This window comes from Podarcis tiliguerta, assembly GCF_965153285.1.
Source record: "Podarcis tiliguerta genome assembly, chromosome: 8".
NCBI lineage: Eukaryota > Metazoa > Chordata > Lepidosauria > Squamata > Lacertidae > Podarcis > Podarcis tiliguerta.
Genome location: NC_139541.1, coordinates 61,737,247 through 61,749,367, shown reverse-complemented (window position 1 = coordinate 61,749,367; position 12,121 = coordinate 61,737,247). Strand labels below are relative to the sequence as shown.

Genomic DNA, 12,121 nt, shown 5'->3' with positions numbered 1-12,121 from the left:
CCTGCCTGCCTGCCCTCACTACAATTAAAGGGCCGTTCCCCACAGTACAGTAGCAGGCATCAAGAATGCTACCTTGCTAGAGTTTGTTACTTTAAGGCCGGAGCCCAAGCAACTCAAAAGAGCTTGAGTGGCTTTCGCCTCCTCTGGACAGGGATTGGGCAGCAGCCTTTACATTGTGCTAGGGGCTTCCCTCAGCCTTTTAAATGAATGGCAGATGCAAATTTCCCAGGAAAGGGCAAAAAACTCAAAAGTGAAAGGTCAGAGGTCAGAAGCACCCAGGGGCTGAATAGCACGGGCTGGTGCTCCTGTTCTGCGGACGTGTGTTTGCAGGATGGAGCCGTGATCGGTCTCTTTTCCCCTAAGACCCCCCCCTCCCCTTTGCACAGCGAAATCAGTAAAAGAAAAGAGACACCACCATAATATGGATCTGTGTTTTGGACTACAACTCCCATCGTCCCTGACCCTGGGCTATGCTGACTGGGTCTGATTGGAGTCATTATCCAAAACACCTGAAGGTTGGGGAAGGCTGAGTTCAGCCATTTGTCTGCTTTGTGCAGACTTGACTGCTTTTGAATGTCAGCAGCTTAAGATCTTGCAACCCGGAATTCTTTTAAATGCATATGGCAGGGAAATATGCTTGGGTTGGATGCATACATGAAAAGCATGTTCTTTGTCAGTGAATTGTACGCCTCCTCATGAGGAATGCCCTCCTGTGTTTGGAGATGAACATTGTTGGCATCCGTGTTTCTCAAGAGACAATGGAGTGTGCCTCCGGGGGTGAAGTCAAAGCGTTGCATTAGCAGCACCCTAGTGACCTCCCTGGGCACAAGCCTGAGCAGAGTGTATGGAGGTCCTGGGTTGCCCATACAGCAAGCCACCCCCCCACCACCCGCTTGGCCTTGCTGAAAAGGTCCAAAGGAAAACAGAGCAATACGTTTGGCACCAGCTTGGCTTCAGGAGTTACCAGAAGGAACCGGACAAGGCACCATCCAACTGTCTTAGGGACTCTACTCTGGATTCATCACTGTATCAATCTTGCCTTCCGCAGGAGACCTTAAGTAGCTGTCAACAGTGTGATAGCAGAGCAGGGTTGCCCCCTAGTGGCGTTCATGTGTACTTTCCACTCATGATACACATGGTGTGTGCTGTAATTATTGTATGCTTAAATTGGAGAGAACTGTACTGGATAGCTCAGTTGGTTAGAGCATGGTGGTGATAATGCCAAGGTTGCAGGTTCTATCCCTGTATAGGACAACTTTGGGATAGAATTCAGGGGTCAGCAAACTTTTTCAGCAGGGGGCCGGACTATATTTTGGAGAGAAAAAAAGAACGGATTCCTATGCCCCACAAATAACCCAGAGATGCATTTTAAATAAAGTACAGATTCTACTCATGTAAAAACACGCTGATTCCTGGACCGTCTGCGGGCCGGATTTAGAAGGCGATTGGGCCGGATCCGGCCCCCGGGTTTTAGTTTGCCTACCCATAGGCTAGATGGTCCTTAGGGTCCCTTCTAACTCTGCAATTACAGTGGTACCTTGGTTCTCAAGTGTAATCTGTTCTGGGAGTCCATTTGACTCCTGAAACTGTTTGAAAACCAAGGTGTGGCTTCCGATTGTCTGCGGGAGCTTCCTGAACTCAAGCAGAAGCCGCGTTGGATGTTTGGCTTCCAAAAAACGCTCGCAAACCAGAACACTTACTTCCGGGTTTGCGGCATTCGGGAGCCAATTTGTTCAACAACTAAGCCGTTCAGGAACCAAGGTACAACTGTATATGATGCATTCTGCTTCCAAGTTTGGTTTATTAAAGGATTTGAAATTATTAATTCTTTTACATTGTGGTTGTTTTACTCTTGAGAATCCTGGACCCAGAGCACTTAGAACTTGTACGTAAATTAATGTGGGTTTTGTGGCTTAAAGGTGCTGTCTTTCTTTTTGAAAAGAGAAGGCCGAAGGCTTCTTGTGATCTTTTAACAAATTGAACCTCTCCTGCGCCTCATCTCCCCGTATCTTTTCTCTTTCTCAGATGCTACAACTGTGGCGGCCTGGATCACCACGCCAAAGAATGCAAGCTCCCACCACAACCAAAGAAATGCCACTTTTGCCAAAGCATTGCTCACATGGTGGCCAACTGCCCCGTCAAAACGCAGCAGTCGCCCAGTTCTCAGGGAAAGCCCGCCTACCTCCGGGAGGAGGAGGAGGACATGCACAGCTCACCCCTTGTTCCTGAAACCAGGGAATGATGTTGGGAAATCAGTAGGGAATATACCGGATCAACAGGCTTCAGGGCATCGAGTTGGCAAAAAAAGAGTGGGTGGGTGGGGGGAACAGTCAATAGCCTCTGCCTCCAGGCGTAGGGAAGGCAGGCACCTAGCAGGAGAACAGCAGCTCTGAAAACGTGTAAGACTTCAGCAAAGTGAAAGCTGAATGTTGACGCAGCCTCCTCCCCTTGTTTCAGCATGGGGAGGAGTTCTGCAAATCCTGTCCCCGATTGTTCAGTTCTGGGAAATGGGGAAGCAGCTGCTCCTTTCTCACTTTTGCTTTCTCCAGCAATCCAAATAAAATTTTGAGGGTTAAAAAAAAAAAAAAAAGCAGCTGAGAAATCTGGTTCAGGGGTGGGTTGATTTTTGATTTTTGCACAGGTTAAAGTTGTCAGGAATAAACAGCTGCCTCCAGTTCTCATGTGGTTGCATGTTGTGGGGAGTGGGCCAGGCAGAGAAAGCAGTTGTTACATTCTACTTAAGTCAGAACTTTAGGGCACAGATAGGGATTCTGTGACCCCTGGGATGTAAATGGACCACAGCTCCCATCATCCCTGACCGCTGGCCATGCTAGCTGGGGTTGATGGGAGCTGGGTTCTAGTAACATCTGAATGTTTGCAGGTTCCCCACTATTGAATTAAGGGTTTATTCAGGACCCTGCTCTAAATAATGCATCTAAATTTCCTACCCTTGGGGACCACAGACAGATACAATATTGTGGCCTCTGTTTCCTGCCCAGGTGTGGGACACCTCCAAAGTTTCTTACTGCCCATATGTATGTGGGGACTCATCTTGGCCAAGTGGAAAGATTTAGGCCTCAGGTTTTTGAGGAAATGTAGGCCCGTTTGCAGATATGTAAAAGGAGCATTTTAAACAATGCATGTGCTGGGGTGGGCAGAAATTATTTCCACAAGCCAAAGGCCTACCCTAACTGTCAAACCAGGCCTGAGACCTACACTTGGAAATATGGCTTGCTTTTCTTTGTTGTCTATGTGTTGCTTTGCATCAGGTGTGGGAAGCTGCTACTGAACTACAACTCCCATCAGCCCCAGCAAACATGGCCAATAGCCAAGAATGATGGGGGTTGTAGTTCAGCAACATTTGACAGGCCAGAGGTTCCACATACCTGCTTTATATTACTTGGCTAGAATGTAACAGATACAAACACAAACACAGGACACTAAATTCGTATTGTTTGTAGCATTTTTAAATTTACACTTACTTTCTGATTCCTAAAAGCCTGACAGGGAATTTAGTGCAGGATCTACTGTGACAATTTCAAGCACAAAGGTTTTGAGTTCGAGTCTTTCCCATTTTGTTTTTGAACTTTCACTCATCAGGTAAAGCTGCTGTTCCCTTGCCCCCTGCCTGCTTTCCCTACTGATGCCTTTAATTTATTTCGTTCCCAGGACAGCTTAACTTGCCGTGTGAGACACATGGGGGAGGGAGGGTGGATGTCTCTTTGCTCTGAAGCCGTGATGTGAAACCTGCACTACGACGTGCGTGTATGACGTATCTTTGGGTTTGCTTTCTTTTTTGCTTTCTTTGTTTTCTTGGTTTTTGGGGGGACGGGGTTCAGTGTTCATTGCTTTTGTTTTTTTTAAAGAAAAGTATAAATATTCTGTTTTGTATTTTTGTATATTTTAATCTTTAAGAGAAAAAAAAAGGAAGAAAAAGAAGAGGAAAAAAGAGGACATGATTACTGCAATGTATTTCTCAGGTATTCTTGTACATCTCAGGGATGGAAGAACCTCAGCAGCCTTCTGGGGCTGAACAGATTGGAACCTTGTGGCTTAAAAACTTTGGGGGGGGGCATTGTTACATTTAACAGCACAAAGAACAAAAGAGTCTCTGTTTTTCAATTGTAGCTTGCTGCGTGTGGGTGGACTGATGTTTTTAGACTCTGTATTTGAATAGATTGTCTGCGTCCGCCCCCAGCTATATTCACAAATGGATTTCATGTACAATCCAGTGGGGAGTTTCTCCTGTGCATTGACACTCCTGCTCAGCTCCTATTCATTCCCAAGGAGTTTAGGTAGGAGAACTTTCCTCTGGGTTGTACCTTTGGGCCATTTAGGAGCTACAGGGACAGCACAGCCAGATGCATAAAGCTTGGGCAACAAAAGCAGTTTACGTATCAAGCCCATTTCACCTTTCTGGGGGTGGATGCCCTCTCTGTTCCCAGATATACAACCATTCCTTAAGATTCTTAACACTGTCTGCCCTCACCTGGTTACCGTATCTGCATCTTGCTGCTACTGCACTCACACATAATTTTGAATGATTTGGCCCATGGTGGCTTCCTACAAGGCCCTGTTGTGAGGCAAGGGAATGTTGGGTGCTGCTGAATCAGGGTGGCAGAGTGGAAAGACAGAGAGACAGTTCTCCTGGTTGGCTCCTTGTAATAAAAGGATGCTGGTTTTGATGGGCCATTTGCCTGATGCAGCAGGCTCTTCCTATGCGCATACGTTCAGGCAGCAAAATCCTTTTGGATTTCCATACCATCCTGGCTTTTTCTCCTTTTCCTATGCCCAAGTTAGTCTTGTGAGTTCCTCTTGTAGTCCAACCACATTAAGAGCATCCCAAGAGGAATTCTGGCATTCTACTCTTTTAGCAAAGTGCTGCTTCTTCAAGGTTGGAAGTTTTTAAGCCTCTTAAACCTCTACACTAGAGTAAGGGGATCAGCCTGGCCAGCTTTCCTGAGATGTGAATTTACAGGTCGATATTTGGGGGGACCTTAAAAACACGTAAGGTTGTTGGTTAATCTCTAGATCATCAGCCATTTCCCACAGATAGAGTTTCCTATCCAGTATATTTGAATAACTTATCTATGGTGGGCACATCCATTTCTAAATTACCTGTATTGCCAAGCGTTTTTTCTTAAATATCATAACTCACATAGCAGCTCTGCGTGCTTTCCCTTACTGGATGGACTGCAAACATTTTGCTAGTCGAAGAAAGTGTTGGTTGTGGGCTGATTATCGAGGGCCAACATTACCAGCTGCTACAGAGCCATGCAGTGGAATTTGAAAACTAAAAACAAAAAGCTGATATTGGATAACACTCACTTGCCTATAGCTGTCTCTTCCCACCTCCCTCTCCCTCCTTCTCCTGCAATGATTGCAGCGAGGAGCTGTGAAATATACAGGATGTTAGTTTTGAAATTGCTGTGGGGATCTTTACCTTATCTACCTCAGGTTAACGTGTCTTGTGTCAATGGGGCCAAATGCATTGGTTTATATAGCTTGCTCTGAGTTGCCAGAAGAAAAAGGATGCTTCCCTAGAGTGTGTCCAAAGATTAAAATGCTACCCCTTCTAGTTTTGTATCCGTCTTAAAAATAAAGTAAAATACAGTAGCATTGTTTCCCCCCTATTCCCCTCTTAGATATCCTGTGTAAATATCTTATGTAAATCTTTCTGGCTTATTTCCAGTTTTCCTTTTTGATGATTGTTTACAAACTTGAGGGTGTGGGAAATGGCCAAAGCATGTGGTGGGCATTTGCACCAGAGGGGCATAGAGGGGGGCACCCTCTTTGTACCTTGCCACTTTGCAACTTTGCCACATGAGAGCTGGTTAAGGGGTGGGGGGAATTTCCCATATCTTCCTACAACCAATGAGAGAATTGGACTTCTGAAATAATAGTGATTTATCTGCAAGCCAAGAGGAGCAATGTTCTTTTCGGGGGTGGGGGGTTGATTGCAGCTTATTTCACCCACTAGTTTGCAAAATTGGTTTTGGAAATTCTTTAGGTCAGTCTCCCAGGCCTTTTTTTTTTAAATGACAAGATGGTTTCTAAAACTCTTCAGCTTGGTCTTGCAAATAAATCACTGCTTGGAATAGGCAATATCATTACCATTTTAGACAGTGATGGACACTATGCATTAGGGGCAAGCAGTGTGCATTGCAGTCAGGCTGGTGCCAAGTCTGCACTCAGGGTCACTGTGGAATAGGGAGCACTGAATGTATTGGGGGTGGGAAGGGGGGGGGATGATGGCGACTTCTTGCGTGGCTACATGATTGTGTACTAGGAGACAAAACGAATGTAACTCCCATGTTTACTGCTAGCGACCAAAGCTTGTTTTGTGTCAAACTCTTTGACTTTTTATGAAGCGGGTGGGTGGATGGGTGGGAGAGGGTGGGGATGAGAGGGTGACTGTGTGGGGTTCTTTTTAGAGGGGGGGAGGGTCATGTCTGAGCTGCAGGACTCTGTTCAAGCAAGCAGCTATCCTGCTGATTATGTCTGGTGGCGACATCAAAAATCCCCACGACTGCATTCCCCTCCCCTCCCCTATTTTCATTTTTGTACCAGTTTTGGAAAACGATGGAAACCAATAAAGAATATGGATCATAACTTTCTGTGCATCTCTTCCTTTCAGCAAAGCATACCTTGAGGTGAAGGCAAATTATTTTGGAGAGCTAGATTTGGGAACCTAATGGTTGTTCAACCTTGGATTTACTGGAGAAACTTCTGCAAGACCAATTTGTGAAAACGCTGTCTGCTTGCTAGCAGAGGTGGCCCTACCTTGAGATGAGGTGAGGCAGTGACCTCAGGTGGCAGATTTGGAGTATGAACATGTCTCAGGGTAGGAGATTGGTTTAAGATTTGCCCTACTATTAAGCAAAGTGAGGCAAGGATGGGAGAGGCTCTTGTGGTACGCTGGCCTCTCACCTCCTTTGGAAAAGGCTCAGCAGTTATGAGTAGGTTCAGTTTTTTTGATTAATGATCTGGACACACCATGCATCTGTACAGTACAGTACTTGCAATTACACACAGGTCCTGCTTACTATGCACAATGCATTCCATGGAAATCAGTATTTAGACAAGCATTCACATAACTAGCCTACAATTGCCATTATTTCTCTGAAAATATTTCTAAACTGGGATTTGTCTAATCTCTCCCCCTCCACTTTTTTCAATGGTTTCTCCCTGAAATGGCTGCAGCCAATCAGGAAGAGAATCTGATCTCTCCTCCCTGATTTGTTTGATCTTTCCTCCTCTCCAGTGCATCCAATCTCCCTCCCTCCCACCCTGGTTTCTGCATGAAAATGGCTGTCGCCAACCAGCAAAGCAGAAACAAGCAGGGAAATAAGGAAGTAGGCAAACTCTGGATGTTTGGATATCTGAATCTGAAGTGTTTTTAGCAAAGCTTTGCCATAATTCATTACATTTAATTTTAGCACAGTGAGTGGGCCAATAGTGGGACTTGCGTACATTGAACACAATGCACAATAACAGACTGTGTTAAGCACGTTTGGGGAAGTGGTGTTGCCTTTTTAGGCATTATCAACTCTGACTCTGGGCAGATTCACACAACTAGCCATTGAGCATTAGAAGTCTCTCACAGCAATGTCCACTTTGAGAATATCCGACAAGGTCCAGCTTGTAGTGGCCCTAAGGATAATGGATTGTTAGCTGATTAAAGAACTTAATGAGTTTCTGAAGCCATTATCTCTGATCTCCAGCTGGGGTGAAGAGTTTCTTTGCCATTCCTGAAATTTGGTACCTACAAAAGCTACTAATGGCACAATCTAAAGTGTGTGTCTCTTCAGAAGTAAGTCCCATGGAGTTCACCAGGATTTCTTCTCACTTAAGAGTGCATAGAATTGCACTGTGAGAGACTCTGATTCCAAAAAAAGTGCAAGAACTGACCCATTTATAATCACTTCTTCAAAATGCAAGACACTAAAGCCCTATTCATTCAAAAGACTGCATGTGGGAAGAGACTGGAAGTCTGCCCCATACATCTGGAGTACTGATATGCCACTTTTATTGTCACGGTTTTCCCCAAATAATTTTGGGAGCTGTAGTTTCTTAAGGGTGCTGAGAGCTGTTAGGAGATTCACATTCTCACAGAGCTGCAAATAGCAAGAGTTCCCTGCTGTGAGGAATTGGCAGTTAAAGAACTCTAGGAATTGTAGCTCTGTGATGGGAGTAGGGGTCTCCAAACAACTATCTTCACCCATAACAAACTACAGCCCCCAGGATTCTTTGGGGGAAGCCATGACTTTAAAGTAGTATTAGGGTTCTTTAAATTTTATGGCATGAATGTGGCCAAAGTGTGCCATGCTAGCCCCACACTTGGTGCCCTGTCTGTTCCAGCCCCACCCTCAAACTTCCTCCAGTTGAGCATACAATTCTGAAGGGGAATTTTCCCCAGGTCCGTGTAGTTGTGCAGAATTCCTGGTTGCGCCAAGGAGTCTAAACATGTTCAGTCAAACACATGAAGAATCTCTCCCCAGACTTTGAACCTCACTGCTAACAACTACCCAAAACAAAGAGAACATACATGCTCCAGTGGTTGCTAGTGCAAATCTATTAATGTGCGTTTTGGAGTAAAAAAAACTCCACTCTTCTTTGGAAGTTTGGAATTCAAAAACACTTCATTCTTAAAATCTGACCAGAACTAGCTTGAAAAAGTAGTAGGACCAAACAAAAGAGGTTTTTAACACTAAAACACATACAACTTTGAAATTTTTTTGTGTGTGGCCTGAATGAGTACCAGAGCCCATTCTCCTTTCTATTTTGTATGGACCATCAGGCTAGGGCTGATGGGAGTTGTAGTTCAAAAACTTCCAGAGAGGACCAGGTTGGCAAAGGCTGCATTAAGGGCTTTAAAGGTTAATACCAGCACCTTCCTCCTGAGCCCAGAAATTAACCGGTAGCTTTTCCTCAATAAGTTACCAGTGGCTGCTTTGTTTACTCTCGGCTGCCGTTGCTGGAACCTTATTATGACCTAATCCCTCAGCCGCCACCTCTCAAATTCCTCAGGCACCTTTGCTCCAAAGTCCTTCCCCACCTTTCCTTTGGGGCTCTGAACGGCACATTTGTCTCTAGGCTGCTCCTGACAAGGCGAACACTGCCCCCCTCCACCCCCCAAGTTGGAGAAATATCAGCCGGGAACTTAAAACCGCTCCCCTCTCCAGCGTAGGCCTCGGAGCCTGCCCTTGGCTTTGCTCCCAAAGCGGCACGCCTGGATCTGTCAGCAGGTGTCACGCCTTTCACACCCGGATCCTCCCCAACAGGTGGGCCGCCTCCTCAGGCTGAGGGAGTGTGAAGGTGGAAAAGCAAAGCGCTTCTGGCTACAGAAAGAGCCACCCGCCTGGCCTTCGCTTGCAGGCAGGGTGTAGCAGCAGCCTCAGCCCGTCCTCCTCTAGCAGTTCATTTCCCTCAGGCCTGGAGGTCAGGACTCAGTTTGCCACCATGGCAAAGAAAGAGGGTCTGAAGAGGCGGCTTTCTCGCTTCTTCTCAAGGAGTGAGTTGAGCTTGAAGGAGCTGCAGCAGAGGCGGGAAAATGAAGATGAGGGTCCCAGGTTGGCAGGAGCGAGAGATGAAGGCGGCAGAGGGAAATGGAGGATGAGGCCTCGGAAGAAGAGAACCTCGGAAGGGTGAGTGTACTAGGATAGGCCTGGAAGTGTCCCTGGGTCAGGAGTAAGGATGTGGAGGGTGGGATCTGTCAACATGTGTTATCTTAATTTCTCTCTCTCTCCCCCCCCCCCCAGTCTTAAATTCAGTTTTTTACATTTCCACATGAATCGGAGATTATTATTTTTTAGCATCCTTGTGAACATTCCTATTTTAGTGCAATGTTCTTTGTATGTTCTTTGTTTTGGCTAATTACACATTTTTTTGCAAGCAGCATCTCCTAATATATTGCATCTTTATATGTCATTTTCACGAATATTCTGTGAACCGCCCCGAGATCTTATGAAGGGCGGTATATAAATCTAATAATTAAATAAATTATATGCATTTTTATGGAAACACTCCCCCCCCCCCCATATATTTTTGTAAACATTGGTTGGAGAGCTGCATCATGAAATTCAGTTACACACAATTTTTAAAGGAGAGCTGTGTTGCAGTTTACAAGTGCAGATGTGAAGATTCACCTTTACACCTTTGTCAGGACATAGACCACGTATATATATATATAATGTGTACAATGAAGTGCTCAGATGTGTTTTTGAAGTTATCTGCACATTCCTGTGTTGGGGGAGTATGCATAGGTTTATAACTGGGGAGAGGCTGTGGCTCAGTGGAAGAGCCAGAAGTGGCTCTACTGTTAGGCAAAGTGAGGAAACGGCCTCAGGCAGCAAATACTGGGGACCAGTGGCGGTAGACCCCTGACTGTGCCTTCTCCAGGCAATTCTCCCCTTTTGAAGAAAAGAGGGATGTATGCAATATGGCATGTCCTGGCTTCATTAAACTAGCTTGCTTCTGTATATGGAATGTGTTTGTCCTGCAAAATGTATTGCGACAGCCCCATGCAGAACACTTCTTTTGCATGCAAAAGGTCCCAGGTTCAGTCTCTAGGCAGGGTAGGGGAAAATTCCTGGAGAGTCATTGCTAGTCATTGCAAACAATAACTGTGCTGGATGAACCAATAGTCTGAGTTGGCATAAGTCAACTTCCTGTACAGAGGTTTTGCAGGGAACAGCTGCAGATCAGTGATAGAATCATAGAGTTGGAAGGGATCACGAGGGTCATCTAGTCCAACCCCCGGCAATGCAGGAATCTTTTGCCCAACGTGGGGCTCGAACTCATGACCCTGAAATTAAGAAGTCTTATGCTCTACTGAGTGAGCTATCCAGTAAAGTACATATGACAGGTGCACCTGAATGCCAACATTTTTTATTTTTTTATTTTTTATAAATAGACGTTTGGGTCATAATCAGCAACAAGGACATTGGAGATTTGTCCAGGAGCCCTCGGCAATCCTTCCTTTCCACTCTGCAGCTTGCTGATATGCTTCTGTCCTCTGCTCTGTTTGCATTTCAACAGGAGCTGTTTCAGGAAACAGGCCACAGCTGAGTCATCCCAGGGAGCTCAGTAGGGATCATCTTTCAATGAACAATTAGCGTCAGATTCTAGTTTTGCCCTCACTTCCTCTCTCTCAGCTCAGAGCAACCACTACCTGAGCCCTCATCTGTTGACAATATTTTGAAGCACCAAATACCAAATATAAGAACATATTACCTTTTTTGCTGGTGGCAGCAAGGACAGGTGATAGTTAAGAACAGCAAAGCATGAGTAAGGGGTCACAATTTAGGAAACACCCCCCCCCAAGAGGGCATGCAGCCCTTGGGCTGTAAAAGGATCTCCACCCCTCATATAGGGAGCGGCTGGGATGGGCAAGTGCTCAATGAAAAAGGGAAGCAGAAGCAATTATTTGGCTGAGAGACGGTTAGCCTTTGTGGCCTCTTGTGTACCTTCCTTCTGGCTCCAATCCTTCTTTCTCGATTTCATTCCAGGGCAAGTGAGGAGGATGTTACCTCAGTGCAAGTGAAGCATGTTATGGAGCCCCCTAGTTGCAGTAGGTCACAGAAGCCAGCATCGAAGGTGAGCCCCACTGCTGTCAAAGAACCTGTGGAAGGGCCTTCTTTGGGGCAGGAAAGGTTGTGAGGAGTGCGAACCCAGTGGGACTTACTTCTGAGCAGACATGTTGCGAAGGCTTAGATAAATTCATGGAGGATATCCATAGCTACTAGCAGTGATGAGTATGTTCTACCTCTACTGTCGGAGGCGGTATCCCTCTGTATTCCAGTTGCTGGGAATCACAAGTGGGAAAAGTGCTGCATTCTGGTTTGTTTATTTATTTAGAAAACTTGTAAACCACTAGGTCATAAAAATCTCCAAGCAGTGCAGAAATAAAATTATAGGTAAAGCATGGCTGAAACCCACAAACCAATTAAAAACAGGGGCTTGCATACTTTGTTCCCCAACCCTTTTCCAAGGGTGTGTCAGGGAAACAGGATCCAGTGAATCCAAAGCTTCCCTCAATCTCCCTCCAGCAACCTGGAAGAAGATCATCGCCTTTCTCCCAAGGAGCAGGTGTCTTTTAATTTTGTGACTGGTGTCACCA

The 12,121-nt window shown here is 45.6% G+C and overlaps 2 protein-coding genes across 2 annotated transcripts in view; both read left to right on the top strand.

The window, feature by feature from the left end:
* LIN28A (lin-28 homolog A) overlaps positions 1–3,692 on the top strand; it is a 47,687-nt gene extending 43,995 nt beyond the window's left edge. Inside the window, exon 4 of the mRNA XM_083456199.1 lies at positions 2,026–3,692. Within this exon, the coding sequence (XP_083312325.1) occupies positions 2,026–2,242 (217 nt within the window). The 3' untranslated portion in view covers positions 2,243–3,692. The remainder of the gene's footprint in view (positions 1–2,025) is intronic.
* A 4,964-nt stretch (positions 3,693–8,656) lies between these two features.
* CRYBG2 (crystallin beta-gamma domain containing 2) overlaps positions 8,657–12,121 on the top strand; it is a 63,599-nt gene continuing 60,134 nt past the window's right edge. Inside the window, exons 1-2 of the mRNA XM_083454670.1 lie at positions 8,657–9,647; positions 11,511–11,598. Of these exons, the coding sequence (XP_083310796.1) occupies positions 9,463–9,647; positions 11,511–11,598 (273 nt within the window). The 5' untranslated portion in view covers positions 8,657–9,462. The remainder of the gene's footprint in view (positions 9,648–11,510; positions 11,599–12,121) is intronic.